The 24,262-nt window shown below is 41.7% G+C and overlaps 1 protein-coding gene across 2 annotated transcripts; it reads left to right on the forward strand.

Moving 5' to 3' along the window:
* Nucleotides 1-75: 75 nt before the first annotated feature.
* Nucleotides 76-23,680, forward strand: CHMP4B (charged multivesicular body protein 4B). Of its 2 annotated transcripts, none has more exons than XM_062589357.1 (5): nucleotides 76-484; nucleotides 19,911-20,088; nucleotides 20,871-20,985; nucleotides 21,391-21,517; nucleotides 22,880-23,680. In XM_062589357.1, the coding sequence occupies exons 1-5, from the start codon at nucleotides 289-291 to the stop codon at nucleotides 22,945-22,947; spliced, it is 684 nt and encodes a 227-aa protein (XP_062445341.1). In that variant the 5' UTR covers nucleotides 76-288; the 3' UTR covers nucleotides 22,948-23,680. The 2 variants fall into 2 exon arrangements, with proteins under 2 accessions (XP_062445341.1, XP_062445339.1); XM_062589355.1 differs by having other exon boundaries at nucleotides 77-484; nucleotides 22,877-23,680.
* Nucleotides 23,681-24,262: the final 582 nt, after the last annotated feature.

Consider the following 24,262-nt stretch of genomic DNA (forward strand, 5'->3'; position numbering starts at 1 on the left):
CGCGGGCCGCCGCGGGGCATGCCGGGAGCTGTATGCGGCGCGGGGGCGGCGGCGCGGGGCGGGGCAGCCGCGAGCCGTGGGGGCCGGCCGGCAGCGGGGGCGCCGGGGCCTTCCTGGAGGTGGCCGCTGCGGCGGGGACGGGCGGCGATCGCGCGCGGCGGCCGGCGGCGGCCGAGCGAGACAGCGAGACAGCGAGCGCGTGAGGGGCGGCCCGCGCCCCGCGGCTCTGCCCGCCGCGGCCTCCGCCTCGCCTCGCCGCGCGGCCTGCGCGGCTTCCGCGGCGCAGCCATGTCGGGGCTGCTGGGGAAGCTGTTCGGGACGGGCGCCGGCGGGAAGGGCGCCGGCAAGGGCCCGTCGCCGCAGGAGGCGATCCAGCGGCTCCGCGACACCGAGGAGATGCTCAGCAAGAAGCAGGAGTTCCTGGAGAAGAAGATCGAGCAGGAGCTGGCGGCCGCCCGCAAGCACGGCACCAAGAACAAGCGCGGTGAGCGCCGCGGGGGGAAGCGGGAGGGGGCGGCGGGGCCGGGGCCGGGGCCGCGCCGGCCTCCCGGGGCGGCCGCGCCGCGGTGCCCCCGCCTGGGCGCTGCGCGGCCGCTCCGGGCGGCGCTGCGGGAGACCAACCGCCCCCCCTCTCCCCCCGCGGCGTGTCGGCGTGGTGAGCTCTTGCTGGTTTACCCCGCCTTTTTTACTATTATTACTACTTTTCTTTTTAAAATAAAAGTCTACTAGAAGACTGCCTAAATTGAGGATTTGGGTAAAATCCTTTCGATTGTTCTGGGAGAGTTCTGAAATCCCGGTTTAGGAACGGTCGTTATTAGGCATTGGCGTTTATCGAAGCTCTAGCTACTGGATTGCAAGCGATGCCTGCTATAAATCTTTCTTCTGTCATCCTGAAGATAAGAAGTGGGTTGTCAGCAGATGCACTTCAGTGTTGTGATACGCTTCTTGCTCGTTTTGCAACAGCTACGAAACGTGGCGTCTTCAGGAAAGCCCGCTTGGATTTCGGGGCTGTCGTTGCCCCTTTCCGCGCTGCGGGACAGCAGAGTGGCGGAGTAAAGCAGGTCTTTCAGCACACGGGAGGTACTTAGAGCTTGCACACCACTGTAAGTCAGTCCTTGCCGTGTGGGTCACTGTTAGGCCATAAAAACAGTTTTTTTCTTGGTTTCTTCTTCGTTTTGTTACTTCAATCAAGTTTTTAAGCCGCCTTTGAAACTTCCAAGACAGTGTGCTGTATCAAGGCTTCTCATCTGGGTTGTATTTGAATAATAGTGCAAATGAGGCAAGTTTGTGAATTCCTGTGGGATTTTTATACAACAAAGACGCAAAAGAGGGCTAACTTGCTGTGGTTTTTTTCTGAAGGATCTCAGAGAGCCTGACTGCACGAGTCTTCTTTCTGAATAGTCACATCTATTTAACTGAACGAGTTTATAAATCCAGTTGTAACTTACTGTAATGCTTTAAATAAGTATGAGTTTCTTGCGCAAGCTTTTGGCCTAATTCTGTAACAAGCTTAAAAGGAGAACTGAAATATGTGTATTTCTAGCCTTCCTGTTCTACTTCAGTTTTGGCATCCTGTCTTTCATTGGCACTGTTTGATTTCCCTGAAACATCTTTTACTCCCAGTGCTGCTTGTTCTCCAGCTTTTTTTTTATCTAGCTCCACTATAATGTCATCTCCCTTCATACCCTTCTGTGTGTGTCTCCCCTTCGGCATAGACTGAAGCACTTGCGGTACTGGTGGGATTAAATTTCTTAGGTGAAGGAAGGAGAAAAACCTGCCTGTTCTGTAGAGGGATTCTGGGTCAGACTAGTTGAGCTCTCACAGAAAGACAGGGATTTTTGTGAGTAATTAAGGAATTGTGAAAAGGAGAAGGATTAGGGATAGTTTTCTGGCAGAAAGCATTTTTTTTTTCTTTCCAGAGAGCTTCTGAAAACCAAGAGGCCAGCTTTATTATTGGGCTGCTGGGCAAGGGAGCTGGTTATCTGATAGCTTGCTGGGAAGTGAGTTCTCCACAGGACAGAGTAAGGGGCTGTTTGTTTGTTTTGGGTTCAAGTTGTCATTCATCAGCTGAGCTGTAGCAAATTTATTTGTTTTCCCCTCCACACGTAATTGCTAGAATTTTTCCCTCTCTGACTTTAGGCTGTTTTATAATCCGGAGATATGTGATTTTGATGCAGTTACTACAATCAGTAATTTAAGTGAAAATAAAAATGTTTTGTATGTGGAAGTCTGTCTTGTCTAATGGAAATGCTTGTGTGTAATTTAAGTGTTTTATGCAAAAAAAAAATTAGGAGGGATGTTTTACGTTTTTAAGTATTGGATTATCCCTCAAAAATATAAGAGTTCTTTAACTTTTATACTTGGCCAAGACTTCTGGATTTTATTGTAGGGTTTTTTGTATATCCGTACTATTTAGAGAGAAGTATATTATGAATGGTGCATATATGTAATGCTTGTTTGGACAGTCTCACTGATTTTAATAGGAAACTGCTATGGTAAAGCAGGCAGTAGAACGTGTATGTCTGTGCTATTGGAGCAAGTAAATGAACTGAAAAATTAAGGCAGCTTGAAAAATGTGGACTGATACTTCCTTAGAGGAAAGATATATGTCTTGCACACTCAGAGTAACAAAAAGAAACAGTCTCTGGTCTCCAACACACTGCTCAATTGTTCGGATGCCAAGTGAGCAGAGTTTCTAAAGGCTCATTGAATAATTTCTTCAGCACTTCTGGAGTCTAAAGACAGCATAGAAGCTTATTATAGTCTTCCTGTGTGTTTGTTTTTTATTTTATTTTGTGTGTGTATCCCAAGCTTATATATATATATATATATATATATATATATATATATTTTCGTAATCTGCATTTAAAATATCTAGGCTGTATACCACGCTGCTTCTCAAGGAATTCTAAAGTTAAAATAAGTAACTAACTGGTATAAATATCCTTAATCTGCTTTGTTTCTTGGCGTGAGACGCTCTCAACTTTTATTTAAGTGCCTTTTTTCATAGGCTTTCTGTTCTCTTCCAACTGGGCAGATGTGGCATTTTTATGTTTATAGTGCCTTCTGGAGAGACTTGAGCATTGATATTTTAACAAACAATAACTTCTTTGCTTTCGTTCTACAAGTTCTTCTCGTTAATTCACAGTATCAGAACCCTCTCCCTCCCTGGGGAAGGCAGAAGGCAAGAATCTCCAGGAGTTAGGTTGATGCAAAGATGTTTGTGCTGCTACAGTATTGTATTAGAAAGACTTGAAGTTATGGCTTTAACATGCACGGTTTTTTTTTGTCTGTGGAATGGATAACTGCTGAGAAGAGTGATCATCTTTAGATGCCTAAAAAAGGCAAATATGCCAGTTAAAATTCCTTCTTCGGGAAAGAACTTTGAGTATGTTTGTGTCTTGTTTTGTTTTGTGTTATCTCGGATGTAAATGTTTAGGCTATGTTCTTCTGAAAACAGTGTGAGGTGTGTGTTTATCTTTGTTTCTCAAGAAACTCTCTTCAACACTTTTGCTGTAGCTTGCTCATGAATAAAAGACTTGCTGCTCTCAGTATCCTTAATGGAAGTAGCAGTAGTTTAGTGTGTTTGGGATCAGTAAGCAGCCAGGATCTTGCTAGATTTTTTTATCTATCCTGAAAGTAAATTTCCTTTAACAGAAGAAATGGGCAGCTGTGAGTTCGATGGTTTGGAAATAGTACCCGGTTCCTGCATCCTTTTATTCCTTTGCAGTTTGTGTATATGGTGTTGTTACATGAGCTATGGGATAATTTATTGGACACTCAACCTTCATGAAACAAATCTAATTGACTAGATCTTGCCAAGATCTGTGAGGTACTGGCGTTTGCTTTCAGGCTGATCTTAATCACCACTGCTCCATCATCTGATCCCACAGTCAGCTAGTTCTCAGAGCTAAGCTGCTGGAAAACTAACACTGCAATTTCTTGACCTCTGTCTAACTACTTTGGGTACAAGACTTCCAGAATGCTTTTGCATTATATTTTCAGGAGGCAACCCCAAGCTCAAGCTGTACCTTAATGCAAAGGCTGCAGTGGAGAGAGAAAATTGGTGCTGTTCTAGGGTGCCATTTCTCTAAGTAGTCCACTTCAGTGTTTAAATACGGAATAACTCAATGTAGTTAAGTTCCTGACTGTCACTAGATTTTACCTTTTAGTCAATGAACACTAGGTCTGTGTACACTGGAATGAACAAGAAGCATCGAGCTAATGTGCTAGTAGATATATTCAGGCTATAGCAGGAAAGTGGCATTTTATGGATTTTCTGTCAACTCTAATTTTGGTTAGCTCATGTTTTTCTTCTCTGATGTCAAAGGTTCTCCTTCACTGTAAATAAATACAACGCTATTTTTTTCACCATTGGCAGCTGAGTTCAAAATGGGTATAAAACCACTGCTTGATTCCTGCTGTGTAGTTCAGGATTCTGCTGGAAAGCACACTCCCCCATCCCCCAGGAAAAAACATAAGAAGCCTTTGGTATAAGCCAAAGCCAAAAGGCATGGTTTTTATGTCCATCTCTGGCTTGTAATAGATCACAGTGCAGCTGTAGGTAAGTCAGTTCAACCGGCTTATCTGATGGAAATTTAACTCTTACTTACCATCCACCTACTTTTCTTTTTAATGTCACATTGGTCTGCTTAATCAATTTGCCTGTTGCTGGTGGTCACTATATCTGACACTCGCGAGGAGACAGAACTGTCCCTCTCAGTAGCAGCATATTTAAACTGGCTAAAATAGAAAACTGTTCCGTATTGGTGTGGTTATGAAATTGGCTTCAGCTGGTCTCAGACTGCATGATTGCCGGAAAGGGTAGTGTCTTGTTCCTCCCATTTCCCTTGCATCAGCATTAGCATTTGTGTGGGCAGTGTGTGAGATGGATCAGCTTGCCAATCCAATCGAAAACATTTTTTTTTTAAGTCTTTTTGGCACCTAAGTGCTAGAGCTGACACAAGAGCGGGATGGGCATGTGGTTGGAAGGAGGAGGGTGATTCTGCCTCTTTCTGCTTGATCAACTTAAACCTATCATGATGATAAAATCTGAGGGTGACTTGAGACCCCTTAACAAGCGGGCCAGCTTGTCTGTATTTTAAAAAAAGGAAGCATGCCTGCAAGATGATGTGGACATTCTTTTTAAATTAGAAGCTTCAGCAGTTAAAAATGTTGGAACAATCTGGAATTCAAGGAAAGGGAAACTGCAACCTCAGGTCTGGATACGGACAGGGACTCAAATGACCTGCGACCACCTGGGTGTGGTCCTTTAGGCATTAGTGCATTACTTGCAAACATGTTTATAAGGTCCTACTAGACAAGAAAAAAGATCTCTAGTTCCCAAAATCAAATAACACAAGCCTGGTTTTGTTTTCATGAATTGGTAAGATACTGAGGTGTAGAGGAAACAGGGTTTCTATATCAGATGCCTTGCCCTTTTTGTAATACTTAAGTTTGCCTTTTCTGTGTATTAAGTCAGAGTCTAATTTAAAATGCATCTTGAGTTCCAGGTGCTTTAACTGTGAAACGCTGTTTCAGTATAAAAGCAGTGAAGGCAATGCTGGCCTGAGTTCCTTGCCACCCCCAGAGATTGAGCAGAAGAGCGTTAAACATCTGACTTTGGAGCAGTGTGATAAGTACTGTTTTTAAGTGTTTAAAAATGAGTAAACTTTCAGTGCACAACTCTGCCCTGCCTCTGCTCAAGAGAGCCTTTTTGAGACAGATTGGTATATTATTGGACAATTTGATGGAAAAGATCGGGGGTGCACAAATACTTTTTAAAGAACTTCTAGCAGCAGCACCAATAAAAACAAAAAAGCATACTTCTGCCAGATTCTGCATTTTGATAACTGTATCTGATATGTTACATCATTCCTCTATTCCTGTTCTCTGCCAAATTCAGTTGAAAGGAAACATGGCATGTTTGCAGCCACTGACTTTACTATTTTTTTTCTCCAAACATATTAGATGTTAGTTTTTAACAAAAAGCATGATAGTCTGATTCGCGAAAACTACTGCTGTTACTGGTGAGCCGATTTAGTATGGAGGGCCCTAACTTTGTCTTGTAGCATGTGAATTCAGAACCTTGTGCATGATACCTCTGTTACAAAAAGCCTTGAAAAGCCAAGAGATTTGGTACAATGAAGTCTCCATTGTCTAAGTTGTAGACATGAGTTCTGAGGGTATTTTTGTTTTAGCTTTTTTTTTTTTTGAGATTTTCATTCTATCACAAATATGATTTGAGATGCTGGTGAAGGAGGTGCTGAATTACTTGTAGTTTGCAATTTAGCGTTCATCCAGTACCAGTTTTGTTTGGTATCTTGTTAAGCTCCAGCCCTAGTTATTGAAGCAGGCTTAAAGTTTTCATGTTCTAGTTCAAAGCTGTAGTTTGCAGATAATGCAAATTGCTAGTTTGATTTGATCCTCCTTTACTTATTCAAGTGTGTTTAGAAAACTTTTCCAGGTTGTTTCAAATTGTGCTGACTTATATAATTTGTCTAGATCAGAATGTTGTTGGCTTTCCCGCTTCTATCCTCCACGCCTTTTTTTGTCAGACCTTTTTGCTCTTTGGCCACTGGAGTGGCCATCTTCAGATACTTCCTTCTCCTCCAGAAGCACAGGCTCTGTGCTTTAGCGCAGTTGAAATGCTGGCTGGGAGGTGGGAGCCTTTCTGTTGCCAACACTTACATTGGGCTTTGCATTAGAACAGAAGACACTGACCTTGTTCTGACTTGGTTCCAATAAAAACAATGCGCTCATAGTGCGGCGTCATCTGGGCCATGCAGCAGGATCCCAGTTTCTCCTCTTGGGATGATGGGGGAAGGCCAGGCTGTGTAGCAGTTCCCTGTTGGGAGGATATGCTTAGTGACGTAACCTATAACTGCTGAGCAGATAGATCACCATGGGGTTCTCCCATAATGCTTGGAAATGTATGGGGCTTGGAAGTGAATGCGGTCACTGCTTTACCTGAGGGATCTCAGGGTTTCCAGGCCTGAAGGTGAAGGACTTGACTATGCCTCATTGTTGAGCAGGAGATTAATGTAAAGTAGAGAAGGGACAAGGCAGGTGTTGCATCAAGTCTTGTTGTTTATCCGCACCACTTAAAATTGATAACTTCACAAAACTGAAAATTGGAGCAGCTTCTGTGCTTGAGCTTGCTGTCCATGAAGTCTGCAGTCAGGTGTCTGGCAAAATGCAACTCTTGAATCAAAGTGGCTGAAATGGAAAGGCTGCAGTTGGAAAAATGTTAATAAGCTTCACACCAGATGTTGATAGACACTTACCGTTTCCTTAGACAACCAAACGCACCAGCATATAGCAGATGATAAGGAGGTAGTCCTGCTGGTGTTTGTTGTGGTTGAGCGTGGCTTTATAGGTATGCAGGATCTTTGAGTAGAAGTGATGTAGTTGCTGTAGAAGTTGGCAGATGCAGGCAGGTCTGCTTGAGTGAGTGTATCTGGGTTGCAGTTAAGGAACCTGGGAGCACAGTGGACCTTCCTAGGATGGCTAGTGTTGAGGAAAGTGAAATGGCCACTGTGACCTCCTGCTAGTGGGAGCAGAGTACAGCCCAAATTGCCTGTTGATGATGCTCAATGCCTGACTTAACTAAAGGCAATAATAGTTCTGTCCATAATGTCCTTGTAGTTGGAAATCCAGCTGGGAAGAATCTGCTAAGGCTTCCTGCTGGTTCACTGCTTAAATTAAGCCTTGCCAAGAATCTGTTTTATAGGTACTAATTAAATATAACCTGATTACACAGGCAGCTGTTGTCTTCCTAACTCTGAACTGATTGGCAGTGAACTGTGGAAATTGGTGTTGTCCATATAACCAGGACAGTCATCTCTGCACGGACTGGCACAAGCGTGTTAATCCTTATGTGCAGTGAGATCTGAGGTTGGTACAGACTTTCATGGATGCTGCCTTCCCATTTTCAAGATTTTGCATTAATCTGTGCTCCTGCAGTCTGATCCACTGCACCAGCTCCTTCTTCTCTCTTACACAGGGGGAAAAAGATCAATGGGAATATCAGGTAAACTGACAGTCCATGCTGGACTGTGGTGTTTCAGGCTGCAGGATCCTATCTGGGGTGATAGCAAGGTATCTTCCACTACAGCTACTTCCTCGACAGCAATTTCTTCAGAACAGAATACAAGATTAACAGGTTTCTGGCCTTCAGTCATCCAGCAGGTCTGGTGTATTCAAGAGTTGAATTAGGCACCAGGTAAACCAAGATGCTAGGTGACATGGTCACCATCCCACTAGCAAAAAATCCTCAGGATTAATCTGGAAGTGACCATTTGTGAATTTGGCCATGTAGTTGTGTTCTGAACTGGCTTGGACGTCTGCTGTCAGGTTACTCAGTGCGTGCATAGACTTGCAACTGCTTATCTTTTGTGACAAAACCCATCTTTTTGGAGTCCTCCTCTCTGGTGAGGCTGTGATCTACTTTGTTGGCAACAGAGCAGTTTCACTAATGTGGTGATATGTTAAGTGTTGCCCAGTGCCCAGGTTGTATGTGACTCTGCAAGCCTTGGCAGGTGCTTATTCAGGGTTAAAGGTACCATGTTTACTTCCTGGTGACAGCACAGAGGTGGTTATAATTTTAGGCCATCTAAAGGCTTGTGTTTTCAACCTCCCCCCCAATAGTCAATAGTGTATTAGTGTTAGAATCTGAGCTCTCATGAAAAAGTTTTAGTTTTCAGCTCTCAAAATAACATAACTTTACCAGATGGAATAGTAAGAGATAATCTAAATATTATGACAATTTCAATAAAAACCTTGGGCTTGGCAACACTATAATAATAATTATCACACATTTTCCAGCTTTGGACAAATTACCTCTCAGTCACTTGCTTCGTTCCACAGGAAGAATGGGCGTCAAATTCTTCTAGATGCATTTAAGATGAGTGTCTCACTTAAGAGTAGGATCTTCTGTGTTTTGTGAGTTAATCACAAAATTATTGCTAAACACAGGGATTTTTTTTTCCTTTTTTGTAGCAGATTAGATGGGCTTTTCATGAGATTTTAAGAAGATACACTTCTGTTCTTGTAAAGTTGAGCCTCTCCCTGACATATTTCTGGCAGAGAGATTCAGGGGAAGATTACATTTTTTTTTTTTGTTAGACTTCACTTTAACAAAGTATCTTCAACAGTCACAAAATAAAAGATGGAAACCCGCAGAGAGTAATTGCAGGATATGAGAATCCAAGAGCATCTTCTATGGAATGCAACTTTTTCATCCTAGAAGCTTCCGTATTTGTTGAATTTTGAATAATTCTCTATTATGATTATATATAAATAAGGTACAGATTTTAAACAATGAAAGTTTAAAAGTGTAAGGGAGAACTATATACCCAAGAAATCTGAGGAAAATATCTTGTCTTCATTTTAAAAGAAAAAAATTAATTTTTTTCAAGTCAATTTTCGGACATACCTTACAACTCACTGCCATCATCTGGTAACATGCAGGACCACAAGAAGTAAAATATTGAAAACTGAGATAATACAATATATGCTTTGCTACCAGCTAATGGATCAGATACAATACTTTGAAGCATTAGGCCTGCGTTATCTTGGTTAATCCAGTAGGTTTTTTTTAGGCTCACTTTAGCTCCTCCAAACAGATTAGCTCAGAAGAAACTTGTCAGCTCCTTCTCCGTAATTGAGTTCTTCCCTGGTTTTCTCATTTGGGCTTCAGACCTTATGGTACTTGACTTGTTTATCCTGTTTTCTGGACAAAACTATCCCCAAATTAATTCGGAATTGTCCTGAATTACCTGTTTGACAGGTACAAGAATTAACTTCCAGTGGTGAAGAATCTCCCTTTCACACTGGAGTACTGGCATCTATTGCCTACAGAGGGACAAGGCACAGGAAAAAGCGATTCAGCTTGCTGGTTCTAGACCCACAAATGCAATAGGTTTTGGTCTGTAAAATTTCAGCCTGAAAGAATTAGTCACTGTGTCAGGAATAAATAGCTCCGTGATCATGACTTCTGACCTTCAGAAACATGCTTCATGCACTCCATATGAGAATAACTTACTTGTGACTCATTTGTAATAAGGAAGTGCACTGCAATTCAAACACGGCTGTCTTCTATCGCAGCTATAAGACGTAGGACCTGTTGAGCTGGCGTCAGAGTACGGAGAGTGCAGCTGCTGGCGTAAGAGTTGAGCTGACGATTGAAGGGGGCCCCGAGCCGTGCGGCAGTCAGTAGCTGCGTGAAGCTGATGGCTACCGCTCGTCTTGGTAGCGCTCCTTCCGCCCATGCGTCAAAGCTTCGATTGCTGCTGTGCAGAAAGGCACTTTGTGTTTGCTTCCTTGTGTGTTTTCGATCTGTAAATCAGGAATCCTTATTGTTTAGTTTAATCTTTTGCACAATAGACTAAATAATCTTGCACTACTTTGCTCAAGAGGAAGTTGTAATCTTGCGGTTTTAAATGCGCATAGGGTAGAAACTTTTTATTTCCTGCCTGAGTTTAGACTGTTTATTGAAAAAGCTTTAATCAGTCGCTTAAGCTCAGAGCTGGAATTAGTTGCCTGTCTTTAAAGAGAGAATTTGGAAGCTTTATTGGATGCTTTAGGAGAAAGCCATGGAAAGTTAAATGGAGAACTGAAGACTAGACACCACTCACAATTTCCTGCTAAAAAATCGCAGCATCTCCCTCCAAAAAAGGCACGGGAGGCTGCTGCCGTTTCTTGCAAACTGCTGCCTTGGAGGTCTGTTAGAGACCTTAGGCCCTGGCATTCGGGGGACGGACCTGGTAATGCCTGCAGGCATTCTGCATAAAGTGACTTTTAAGTTTGTATATAATCTTAATTCTCAGTGAGTGATCTTCAGCGGAAAAGCAGTAATGCTGCTTTGCACTGTTAGCCTGGGAGTTCATGCGAACTGAGTCTAACCGTGCTGTTGCTGGTAGTTCTTCAGTACCTCTGTGTCTCACAGCTGCTTACACTCCAGGGTGTAACTGGTTTGTTCCTGAACCTCTGGCACTTCTCTCTTTGCGGTTGCCTTGGCTCGATGTGCCCGGGTATTTAAATAGCGGCTAGCCAGGTAGTCATTTATGTAGCAGCCATACTTTATTTCTTCCTTTACAGTCAGCGCCTTGTACAAAGCCTGCACGTTATTTTCTCTGAAAGGCTTTATATCCAGAGAAATCTGGCTAAGATGCATATCCTCCGTCAGGTTCTTCTGGAGCTGGTGAAGGGCAGGAAGTATTTCCAGAGCTGGTACTGGGGTCTCGTCAAAACAACGATGCTCAGGCAGAAGTGTGCAAGATGAGGGTACTCTCTAGCTGTTGTACCCGGAACGCTTGCCTGTTTCCCCCGGTACCGTGAAACGGGTCTATCTGACCCTTAGGGTTGTTGACAGAGTCGAGAGTTACCAGCTCCTGCATCTTCTAAGCACCTAGAGGTATCGTTCCTAGATATGCACTGCAGATCTGTAGTGGCAAGCTAACATTGCCTGGCTACCTCTATTTTGGGTCAGGTTTGAACCAGCATGAATGTTTTGCATCTAACTAACAGTTTTCTAGCAGTTAACTAACAGTGTGAGCTATCACATCCCTGTGGAAGTACATTTACCTGAGGGGAATATGAAAAGCAGTTAGGCAAAACTGTCTGTTGTAGGATTTCTCACTATTGGATTTATATCTACTACTTTATGTGCTTTTGTGAATTGCTTTGAAGTACCCTCTCGCTTCTCAGGAAGTTTATTGTAGGCTGTTTGCTAATTCTCAATAGATTATGAGAGATTCACAGTCCCTGCCTAAGATTAAGCCGCTATGACTGTACTGCTGGCAAGGCAGCAAATTGCTTCTTACTCCTAGTGCTGCCTCTTCTTTATCTCATTTCAAAGAGAGCAAGGATGCTGCTGCTGATTAAATTTTCTGCCTAGGTAAATGTCAGGAAAAGAGAATTGCTCTGTCAGAAGCAGAAAAAAATAATGATGCATCCTTCTGTTCACCAAATTACAGGTGGATACGCAGTGTATCGTGCAAGACGGTTTACCTGGTAACAGGCTGATTACCTTAGTCATCTCTAGCGTCTTGGCTTTCTGCTAGAGGGCCGAGAGACTCATTTGCAAAGCTCCTCTGCTGCTATCTTGCGCTGTTTATTTTGGCGTGGCTGGCAATTGATATATGTTGTTTTTCAGGCCGGTGGGGAACTTTTCCATCCCGGATGGATACAGCTGATTCCCTTTTCGGCAGTGTATCTGCTTCTGCCATTTCTTCTTTTGATTGTTAGAGAGAACTTAAAAACTGGGTGTGGGGTTGGATTTTTTTTCTCAATTTTTGCTAATCAGAGCTATTAACTTCGGATTCTCTGCTGGTTGAGATGTCTTTCTATTTTAAGTATTGGATGTGCTTCTTACTGAGTCCTCCCCCCCCCCCCCCCTCGTAACACCCAATAGCAAAGATAGGAGATGGATAAGTAGCACGTGAACGCATTTTGAAGCCTGGCAATTTCATCCTGGCTGATGGCTCATGAATGTGTGGCCCACTGTAGAAGTGCATGTTTCTGCATTCAATGTGACTCCTGAATTTTATTCCAATTTTTTTTCTAGTACTCTTCGAAGCAACTCATCCTATTCTTTTTCAAGTTGAAACAAGTATTTTTTCCTAGCAAAACTGGAGTTGTAAGTATATAGAAAAAGGAGTCTTGTTCTTTCTTGCCTTTTTTTCCCTCTAACCTGTACTTCTCTTCTAACGATATTTTAAAGCATTAATCTGGTGAAATTGCTGTGTACGTAAATATCCCATTAAGGCTACTTGTCCTGCAAGCATATATGCAATACTTGCTTGCAGTAGGGCTGTTGATTTTTAGTGAAATCACTGAGACATTCCTAGTTAACTTTTCTATCTGAAAGCAGTATTATCTAGTAAAGTTATTTTTATTCTGCTTATTTCTGATCACAGTGAACATTATTTTAGTACAAAACTGCTGTAAATATTACAAGGAAAATCAGCCTTACAGCAGCTCTGTTAATAATAACTAACTTGTTCATTTACAGGCTGAAATACTTTAAAAATTACATGAAATTGCATTCTTACAGATGGCTTTTTTTTTTTTTTTTTTTTTTTTTGAGAATATAGTGACATTAAGTTTATTGGGTGGGTATCTTTTCAGACTGCAAGTCCTGATGGAGGAGCATAGTATGGTGAAATGATGACCTTTTTTACTTGCGAGTGTTCATTAATCAGAAAGAGTAGTGGCTGGAGACCTTAATGCAAGTTCCTACTTGCTTATCAGTTGTGTTGGAGCACTTCGTGCTGTTGTGTTAGGCATAATAACAGGATCCTAGGTGGCTTCTTAGACACCATGGTCAAGCGGTAAGTGCAAAACTTCTGAAATTTCTGGACGGGGCTATCACAGAAATTCTAAAAATCGGGAAATTTTAAACAAGTTAGTATCGTTTTGAAGATTTAAAAACAAAAAACAGGAAAGTTTTTCAAATATATTAAAAAGCTTTTCTTTTTAAAAAGGCTGTAAAATTCTTCTTAAATTTACTTATACTTTTTTGCATTTAAGTTATTAAAGCATGCGTTTGAGATCTGACTGTTTTGACTCGGCTGCTGTTTTTCAGGTCTTGTCTTCCCTCTCTGGAAGCTTAAATCTTCTTTGAGTATTTCTGTGTGAAAAGAAACTTTAAAGATTAGAAGCTGATTCTCATTAACACTAAGTCCTTTTATTTTGCTCTGCTGGTGGAGAAAAGGCTATAGATTATCAATTTTAACTGATCAGGGCTCTGTGGTGAAATGTTTGAATGAAAATTGGGTCCAATGTCTGATTATTTTAGCTGCTAATAAAGGTAGTAGATAGATGAAAACATCACATGGAAAAGATCGTTTTGAGTCTGCTCATCATCTCTTAATGGATGATGAGAGTCATCCAGTTAGTTTAAATATATTTATTTATAATTAAATTAAAGGACAATACAAGTGCTTTTCCCTAGTGCATAATTATCTGTGTGTAATCTGCTACTTTACAGAGTTAAAAGTGTTACTAAAATTCAAATATAGTGCAGCTAAATTCTATTATCTGTTATTATGGTTTAGAGGATATTTTAAACTGTATGCAAATTGCCATGCATATTGGGGTTACAACCTAAGCACATGCTGCCCCTGTTAAGATCAATGTCAGGATGGGTTCTAAGAGTTGTCTAAAATAAGTGTTTACTGGTGGGTTGATTGGTATCATCTTGTGAAAACCAACTTTTCAGGTAATGATCAAGTACCTTTTGCCATCTTTGGATTTGATTAATTTGGGAGATTATCTTAGGGGCAATTCAAGAGTAAGATAACTGGCCCCCAGAGCAAGGATGCTTTTGGGAACAGAAATTTCCCGTGTTGCCTAGGGACCTGTTTTGGGACGTTATTTCTTGCAGGAGGAGGGCCGTTTCTGCGACAACGCCGTATGTTCAGCAATCACCGATCAAAGATGTGGCGTTGTGTGTGCGGTGCTGGTTCCTGGGCTGCTCCTGCGTGTGGCAGAGCAGCTCGCGGGCTTTTTACGCAAAGGCACCGCAGCTCCGGGCTGTTTTCTTCATTTCCAAGAGTAAAATGACGCAAAGTAGTTCTGGGAAGGCTACACCTTGCCTTTTATTTATGGCCTAGCATGCACTGAATTTACCAACTGTGCTTAAGTAAGTAATAATCAAGGTCTAAGTAATAATCAGGGTCCTTTGGAGTTTTATTCTGCCCAATGCAGGTATTTGCAAAAGTAACAGATAGCACACAACGTGATGGGAATAGTGATGAAAACGAGCATCAGTTCATATTTGTTTAGAGCCTATGAATATCAGGTATTTCACAGAAAAAGCTGTCTGGGCCGGTGGTCACAATGTTGGAAAATTTAAGCTCTTCATAGAAGAATGTATTTCTCTAGCAACGGGTCCTGGGTTGTGAGTGAAGTGTGTCTGTCTAAGTTGGAGAATCAAATGCTCGAAACCTAATATATGGTTACAGCGCCTGCTTAAGCAGTTTCCCAGCAATTAAAGCTGGATATAGATGACATTGCCTGCTGCTGTAGCTACTCTCCGGGAAGCTGCGAAGGCGTGATTGGAGGTGCGGATCCCGAAGGCCGCCTCCTCCACGGGCGCCTGATGCGCTAGCGGTCTCCCTGCGGAGCAGAGCCGAGCTGTGTTACGCTGACTTCAAATGCACATCTTTCGTGTGTGTGAAATAACGTGACGCTGGAGGACGTATTTGTAGCCCCTTGTCTGTCTGTCTTTTTTTTTCTTTCTTTTTTTTTTTTGCCTTCTGTACTCATTTTAAATATCAGCAAAGGATTTTGTGGAGAAAAAGAGCTAATGAGTCCTTTCAGATTAAGTATTTATAGCTTTGGCTTCACAGCAGATGAAATACTACTGTTGCTGTGGTAGTGCGTAAGATTTCAGCGTGCGTTTATGCAGCTAGCAGAGACTGCTTTGCAGGAAAAAAGCAACAGAGGCGCTTATCAGTTTTCAGAAATCCACCCTTAAAGAGGAGAGTAGAGATCCTTGCGTTTGCCTGTTTTTGTCGGCTCTGCGGGCCAGGCGCGGAGGTCCGAGGGGCTCCAGTTCCTGGCCTCGAACGTGCCCGAGCTCACAGTCCCCTGTGAGCTACGAGCTGCGGGTAGCGATGCCACCTGCCTTTCTAGGAATACCGAGAAATCTGGCCCGAGAGCTGGAAAACCGACTTAATGGTCTGATAAATGCGATTTTTTTGATGTTATTAAAATAAAACACTTCTTAACCTTGCTTACTTTTTATAATATGAGATGCAGTGAGGTGATTATTCAGTAAATTTAGTGGCTGAGACGGGTGCTAGGCAGAAGGATCGGCGCTGGAGCACAGCAGTCTCGTCGAAGCCGCGTTCTCCGAATTGCCTTTGCGTTCTGACTCGGGTGCCCTCCCGCACCGGTGAAAGGACTCTGCTGGCAACTGCAAAAAGGGACGTTTCTGAGTGTGAAATGCACATTCCTTTCTGTGGGGGGAAGATATGGGGAAATGAATGTGAATGACTTCAATTAACTTTTTTTTAAAATCTTTTCAGTTTAACAAAATCTTCTAGTTACAAATAAGAACTTTACATTAAAAAAAAAAAAATCCAAGATAGTTAAGTAAGGAAACAGCTGAAAAAAATCCAGGAAGTTGCGATCATCTGATTTGAGACACCAAGTATCTTGTTCTACAAGGTATTTTGCTTTCAGCTTTGCTTTTAGCTGCAAGAAGCTGCAGTCTCTTTAAGATTTTCTTCACTGCAGAAGCTCATCTATGGCTTGGATGTTAATTGGCCTGCATTACATATTTATCCTGAACTGTCCAGGCACAGAAGCTGAATGCATGGTTCTGCATTTATTTTTTTTTTTTAGGGCTACGTACTGTGTCTATGTATATTCCTTCTATGCTTAAACGTACAGGCATTTCCACTTAATCCCTGGAGTAGGTGTATGTGGATGCAGGTGGCCATGGGAGACTTTGTCCTTGCATTGGCCTTTTTAGGAGGAGCAGAGAGAAGCATGACTGCCTTCCTTGGCCACTTCTGGCCCGTAGAAGTTGGGAACGTGTCTAGAAAATATCAGAAAACTATTCCATGTTTTCACTTGAACTAAGGCAAGCATTTAAAATTAGCATCTTTATTCCTATCCCCTGGACTGTGGTTGTGTCCGGCTTCCTGTCTTAGCGGATTTGAGTGCAGTCAGTGCTTTGCCTGAGAGACCAGCAGGAATTTGCGGCTGTTCGGCCGCTAGTTCGGGAGTTAGCAGTGCTGCAGCCTGCGCCCGCGTGGGAGACGTGTGCTGTCTTTGCGCTCTCCTGGGCGGATCCCTGCTTAGTTTTGCAAGCTAGAAGGTTGCCTGCCATGTTTATGTAAAACCAGAAGAAGCCTTGATCTGAGGGAAGCAGGGTTGTATGGGATCTGGAATAAGCCTGTTTTTCACCTGATACTGGGGAGAACTCGTCCGTCGGCCCATTTTTCAGACACATCCTGGAGGTGTTCATGAGCGGGAGCCTCATATACGAGTCAGAAGTTAACCAAGGAAAGGAATTATAAAACCCAGTCAAGGAAGCGAAGGCTGGTAAGTGCAATGCTCATACGTAGAACTTGCATGCCTGAGTAAGGGAGGAGTAGAATTACCCAATGGTTCCGATAAACATTTCCTGATCACAAGTTTATTTACATTCATACTTGCAATATTCTGATGCCTCAGCAGTTTGTTTCAAAAGTACGTAATCATGAAATGTAGATGAATTGTGGCTATTCTCAGAGAAAGCTGTGTGGGGAAACTGTTTGTAAATTACAGTACTTTACCTGAGTTTTTATAATGGTTATAAAATCTTGGGTCTTGCCAACAATTCTCCGTCATGCACAAAATTCTCAATGAACAGTGCTTAGTCCTTTCTAGCATCTGTCCCTGTGTAAGCACAGCCTGTTACCAGTCTCGTTTTTCTAAATAAGATAACTTGGTATAGCCTAAATTAAACAATTAATGGGATATTAAATGGACTAAATACCAGTAATGTATTGCTCATCACTTGGTGAGGTGGCATGAAGCTGGAATGCATCTGATAATATTTGTTGTGCTTGATTCTGCAGAGCAAACATCAGACTTTGTGTTATACAAAACCCTCGGCTGGCTCACATGTGGGTGCAATGAAAAGCATTGGATGTTGGATGAATGGTGTTGGATCAGCTTCAGAGAAGTGGGGGGACTTAATAGTCACTGGAGTGAAAGTCGCTGATTGGACTCGTTTTGAGTCGTTTGGCTTGCTTGTGGTTTTGATCACATCTATTAGATCAGCCTGTGGTACTTTGAAACTGGCAAACTTAGCTGTATCTTCACAATTTTTATTCTCTAATACATTAGAATAGTTGTAAAGTAATGAAATGTAGCGTATTCATAACCGGCTTTGGAACTAAAGGAGTAAGTAAGACTTCTGGATGCCAGGACATTATCTTGAAGGACTGTCAAGCTGTTCAAGATGATTCTGACAATACATGAGGCGCCTGCAGGCTTAATCCACTTTTAGGAGACAAGCCAGTTTGCCTGTGTTGCAGGAACATACTCAGCATGTCACAAAGTTGTCACTCCTCTAGTAGAGGAGATAAGGAAAGCTGTCTTCTGTCAAGATTGCCTCTCCCCTGTTCTGCTCCAAAATTGAAGTAAGTCTGGTGTGGAATCATTAGCAGACAAGGGGAAGCAAAGATTTGAGATAATATCTTAAAGGTTTTGTACCAGGATTTGAAGCCTTTATTTGTCATCATTCTTGGTGCACGTGTGACTGGTCTGTTGGGAGGTCCAGGATGCTGGTTTGTAGCAGAATACATGTTCATGCCATACATGCCTATTACTGCAACAGCTGTGTCATGTTGACTGTTTCCTGTTAGGAGCCTTGCAAGGGTTAGAGCATTGAAGAAATGAAGCGTGCGTGTGGCTGAGCTCAGAAGTTGAGACCGAGGCTGATATGACAACAAGTTTTTAAAGTAGATAATAAATGACTAAGTCTGTCACATAGTGGAGAGCGAGTTGGTTTGTACCTGAGAGGGGAGAAATGCCACGGAGGGAAGCTGTTTCATTCAATGTGTCTTACCTTGGAGAAGCTGAGTTGTGCTTAGCGACCTTAGACTGTCTGCAACTGGCTAGAAGCACGCGTTGGTGGAGGAAGGGACCATGTTTGGTTGGGTAGCAGCAGTTGATTCCGTCATTCAGGTTTACCATGATGATATTTAAAACCGTAGTTACAGTCTCACATTTTGCTTCTTGGTATATTGGCCTTTGTGTTTCAGCTGCCTCTGCTCAGTGCTTGGTAGGTCTTGCTGGCATTGCAGCTCCTACCAAAATGTACAGCGCTTACAGGCAAGATTACATGTAAACCTAGTTAATATTCACTGCCTGCCTTTCTGGGACGAACTTGCAACCAGCTGAATCTCTTACCTGGCACTATGTCTGGGGACAAGCTAGCTGTCGACTTCCGTACCAGTTCAATACGTGCCTGTCTGGTGGGTGGAACAGAGCGTTGCAGGAGGAGCTGGAGAAACCTAGCTGGGCAACGAGCTGGACCAGACCTCCTCCTGCCATCTTCCATGGCGTAGACCTCGGAGCTGGTGTTGTCATGCGTGAGCTCCTCTAGATTCTCTTGCTGTGCAAAGGCGTACTGGGACAGTTTGGGTTGCTTACCATAAGCAGACATCGTACAAGTGTTTGCGAGCAGTAAGTTGCTGGTCAAGCTTGAGGTGCTTAAACCAATTTGAGTAACAGCATCTCTCTTATCTCTATAGCTAGAGACCTCCTAGTAGGAGTAAAATATAATTAACGTAGTAAATGTTTATATGTACACATTTGTATTAACATATAAATATTTTTTATGTACTTCACAGTGTTAAGAAGTGAAGGTTAAAAAACCCTGTCTTGCTTGTATTTGAGTTGTTTTTTTTCTCACAGCAGCTGCACAGAAGGTTAACTGGCTGGCAGGGACCCTGCAGCAGCATTGAAACCTTGTCTGACAGTCATTACGCCACTAACTGCGCTCTGATGTGTTGGGGGGTTGGAAACAAAGACGGTTTTTATATTGATCAGCTTATGCATTGAAGCCTGCTGTTGGCTGTAGCACAGTCTCTGGTTTGTACAGTCTCTGGTTTGTGGTGTGCTGTGAGCGACTGCACTACCAATCCTTGAGTAATTTTTTTTTTTTTGTCTTGTATCTCCTGTGGCAGGGCATGGACAAAAGGCATTTTAACAAACTTAGTCTTGTTTAAGGAGGCAAGCACAATGGTTAGAATTACTTAATTTAGGGTGAAGAGTAGGTGACAAAAATTAGAACACATGAAACATTGTTCTGTATGAAGTGGCACTTGGTACAAAATTCAAATGGCTATTTCAGGCATAAATCTGACAAATTCTAACTTTTTTTTTAACTTTTTGTCCAGCTGCTCTTCAGGCTCTAAAGCGCAAGAAGAGGTACGAGAAGCAGCTTGCACAAATAGATGGCACGTTATCAACAATTGAGTTTCAGAGAGAAGCCCTTGAAAATGCCAACACTAACACTGAAGTGCTTAAGAATATGGGTTTTGCGGCAAAAGCCATGAAAGCTGCTCATGACAACATGTAAGTCATTCTCGTCTGCATCGTCATGTATGACCTTCTCTTTAGTTTGTGGTTCATTTGATCTGCTGAATGCTAGGTGTTCTATAACCAAAGATACAGCTAGAGTAGCAAAACTGTATTTTAAAAGACTAGAATTTAAATGTGACTAAACCGCTAGATATATTATTGACCAAAATGTGAAGTACCAACACTTTCCCAGTTTGGCAACATTTCATGTGGCATGAGGCTGCTAGTCGTAAATACTGTCCAACAGAAGAGACCAACAGTGAAGTTTGAAGCAAATGGGAGTGCGTACTAGTTGCACCAATTGCCATCAAGAATTTTAAGCTTCAAAGGGAGACTTGTGCTTTTTTTCTTTTCCTATGCAGTAGAGCTCTGCAGTAGTTTGTTTATGTAGCAGTAATTAAAGATAAACTGCATTATGGGAATGTTGCACTTGCTCCAAAAGCAAGTATTGTAGAAGCAATATAATAATGCTCAATCAGGGAATAGAGCAAATTATGATTAATGCAGTTAATACAAAACAAAACCTCTTTATGTAAAGTCTTGGCATATGACTGCTGTGGGTTAAGCTTTTAGTATATAGTGTGTGTGTCTATGTATATATGTATGTAGACAGATATGCTTAATTTTGCTGTCACCACAGGGTATTAAACTCAGACTTGCATTCCAAGTGTATTTGATGCCACTATGCGGCATTGTTACAAAACCAGAAAATGCAGTCTTAAGTGCCAGATTGGAGAGGTGCTTGATTGCACTGAAACCTTTCCTTTGTTTTACAGGGATATTGATAAAGTAGATGAATTAATGCAGGACATTGCAGAACAGCAAGAGCTGGCAGATGAAATTTCAACAGCCATCTCAAAGCCTGTAGGATTTGGGGAAGAATTTGATGAGGTATGATTTGAATGTTCTTCTGTTTAAATAAAATCCTTCTTAAGATCTGGAAGTTGCATGTGTCTAGGTATAGTAATAGGATATAAAATCTCATCTAGAACTTGTTAGTTGCTGCTTGTGCCTGTGAGCACAGCAGCTGTTGCCTTGACTTACTGCTAAGAATGATCTAGATAGCTTAATTAGAGAATGTTTGGATTTAATTTTTTTTCTCCTCCTCTTCGCTACTTCCTCCTCCACTCCCAACGAAAGAGCACGTAAAGGAATTCTGATGAAGATTCAGACCCATCTTCTCAGTTTGCTCTGAACCTATGACTTGAAGATATTTGCTGCAATAACAGGACTGTCTAAATCTGCTTGATAATAAATATGATCTAGAAATTTTATTTTTTTTCTTTATAAAACTAGGATGAACTGATGGCTGAACTAGAGGAACTAGAGCAAGAAGAATTAGACAAAAACTTGCTGGAAATAAGTGGTCCTGAGACAGTACCACTACCAAATGTGCCCTCAATATCAATACCATCAAAGCCAGGTATGTACCTTTACCAAAAACATTTTGGTTTGTTAGCAAGTACGTTTATTTAACTGCTAGCTTTGCAGGTTTGAGGGTCCTAGCTGTAGGCAACACAAACATTTCACATGGAGTAGTTTTGGGAATGATAAGGTATATCTGGTGCTCTCTCTCTGTGGAGGTAACCCACTTTTCATTATATCCATGAAAATCAATAGCTAGCATACAGGAACACTTGTTGTGTATTCTAGCACTTCCAGTATATCTACAGCATGGATGAGGCTCCAGATAGAGCTGGAGCTGTGGAAAAAGGAAGTGAGAGGGAGCATTCTGCTGGTTGTACTGACCCAACAGGGAAGTATTCTTGAAAAATAGACCAAGGAGGTAAAAGGAAGGGAATGGAGTGAAAATTAACTGTTAGGACTAGTCTCAGGGTGGTTCAAATAGCCAGATACCGTGCTTTCTGTATTTTATTTATTTATTTGTTACATCTGATCTCTGCTTTGGTGGCTTTTGGGAGGAACTGACCTGGCTGTCATCAGAAGTAAAACCACTGTCTGAAAATTATGACTACTTTTTGGATATTTTTTCCCCAGATTATTGCAGCCATTTCTGAGTTGAAATCTTGCTGAGCTAATGCTTTTCATTTCCAGAAACTGAATTTGTCTTGTTATGAAAAATAGCAGCATTTGCTGCCCCTGGTAAGAACCAAAAATGATAGCACAGTCGCATATGTAGACTGCTGCCTAATATTCACCTCTAGCAAATTATTAGTGAGCATGGCAAGAGAAGGGGAATAGCACATACCTGGTGCTAGTTAGCTCATGCCAGTTTTCTAACTCTTCAAGTTATGAAGAGATATGATAAAGTTGAAGGTCTCCCTGAACATATTCTGAACATAGGTAGACTTCAAAGTGCACCAAATGAGTACTGTGTGATGTAGTAATTTAATTTTGTTAGAGAGAGAGATTGTAGAACTGGAGACTTGAGACCTCCCTCTGAGAAAGTATGTCCCCTGAGGAATTCAGAAGCCAAAAACTCAGTTTTCTACCTTGAGGCTTGCTGATTATGGAAGAATGATAGACATTGCTGATGTACACATGGAAACCTACATAACCATTTGCATTTGTCCCATGTAAGCTATTTTCTTTTTTCATTTGAAGTGGTAAATGTCAGAAAGTTTAGTCCATGCTGGCCTTTTCAGAAGGCACCTTTTACTTCAATTGAAAAAGATCTGTGTTTTTTTTCTCTAATGGCATTTGATGCTGTGGTCAATAGTTGGATGAGTTGCACAGAGGCTTTTGTCCTCCAAAGAATCAAGAAACTGCAGGATTCTGTCAAGGTTCCCACTCCTAATTCATTGCTTTTTTTATTACTTAGCAGGTAAGAAGAAAGAAGAGGAAGAGGATGATGACATGAAAGAGCTGGAAGCTTGGGCAGGAACCATGTAACTACAGCAGTAGCTGGCTGAAAAAGAGACTTTGGTTGCCTATTCTTGGTACAAATGTGTTGTTTTGAGGAGAAAGTAAAAGCAAAATGTCTTTATCTTTAATTTTAACCCAAAGCAGTGGGAGTTGCATTGCTGTTTCTGCATAACATGGGCTGCACAAAGAAAACGAAGGGGAGCAGGGCAAATTGCCTGCAGTTTAAGCAGTTGAATTTCTGTAAAAAGGTATTCGTAAAATTGAACATTCAGCTTTTGGACTATGCTAATGCCACTGTTGGATCTTCATCTTCTAAAATTTGGGCCATATTGAATTGAAATAAACTGAAAAAGTCTGTAATTTTAAGTCAGGTGAAGTGTGTCTAAAAGTCTCGTAAAGCATAAAAAAAAAAAGAAAAATCATAAGCCATTGTTTTTTAATGTGTTTAGATGCTTTAGGTTTTTAGTTCTTTGCAATTTATATTTATATCCCTTGACTGATGTGTGGCCAGCCTTGTGTTTGTCACTGCAACAATGTAGTCACTATTCCCATTTTAATTGGTGATAATGATTTGCAATGGACAAATGCTGTTTTGGAAGTAGGGAAGATTTAAATTTCAGCTGTACATTTTTCTACATAGCACTACAATGTTTATTGCTGTTTGTGATAATTGATAACCCACTCAGATACATGCACACAATTATTTTAATTAAGAAACTACTATGGATTGCACTGTATTAAATATCTTGATTAATTTTCATCCTTGGCTACTGTTGTCAATTCTGGGATGTTCAAGGAATCTGACTTTGTAACTTACAGAGTTTGGTCTCTTTTTACATAAATGACATTGACTCTTTAATGCTAATCATCTTTGGCTGTGTGACTGTAGATTAGTTATTTAAAACTACAGCCTTAGCTGAGTAAAATTGCTGGAGGGCTCCAATTAGGGGTGTTTAGTGTAGTAATATTCTGGGCCACCGTGTCAAAATCCACAGTAAGGAGGAGTCAGAGTTAACAGCAGAAGCAACAGGTTTAAGGAGAGAGCTGAGACCCTTGGTTTTATATTTTGTCATAGAAATGATATGATGTGTACTTGTACCTTATTAACAATCTTCTACTTCTATAGCATGTTGGATGCAGTGAAGTGTCTCAAGAGAAATGTTCAGGTTTAGCTGAAAAGGGAAAAAAAAAAAGACAAAAGGTCCTGTGACATTGTTACTGCTTTTTGCAGATCCTGATGTAGAAGCTCAAACTGTAAGTGACAGAGGCATTACCTGGCAACACAGCTGTTTCCTGGGTTGTGTTTTCTTTCCAGTTCTTTTAGCCAGTTGCCTTAACTAAA

Source organism: Rhea pennata, chromosome 16, assembly GCF_028389875.1.
Source record: "Rhea pennata isolate bPtePen1 chromosome 16, bPtePen1.pri, whole genome shotgun sequence".
NCBI classification, from domain to species: domain Eukaryota; kingdom Metazoa; phylum Chordata; class Aves; order Rheiformes; family Rheidae; genus Rhea; species Rhea pennata.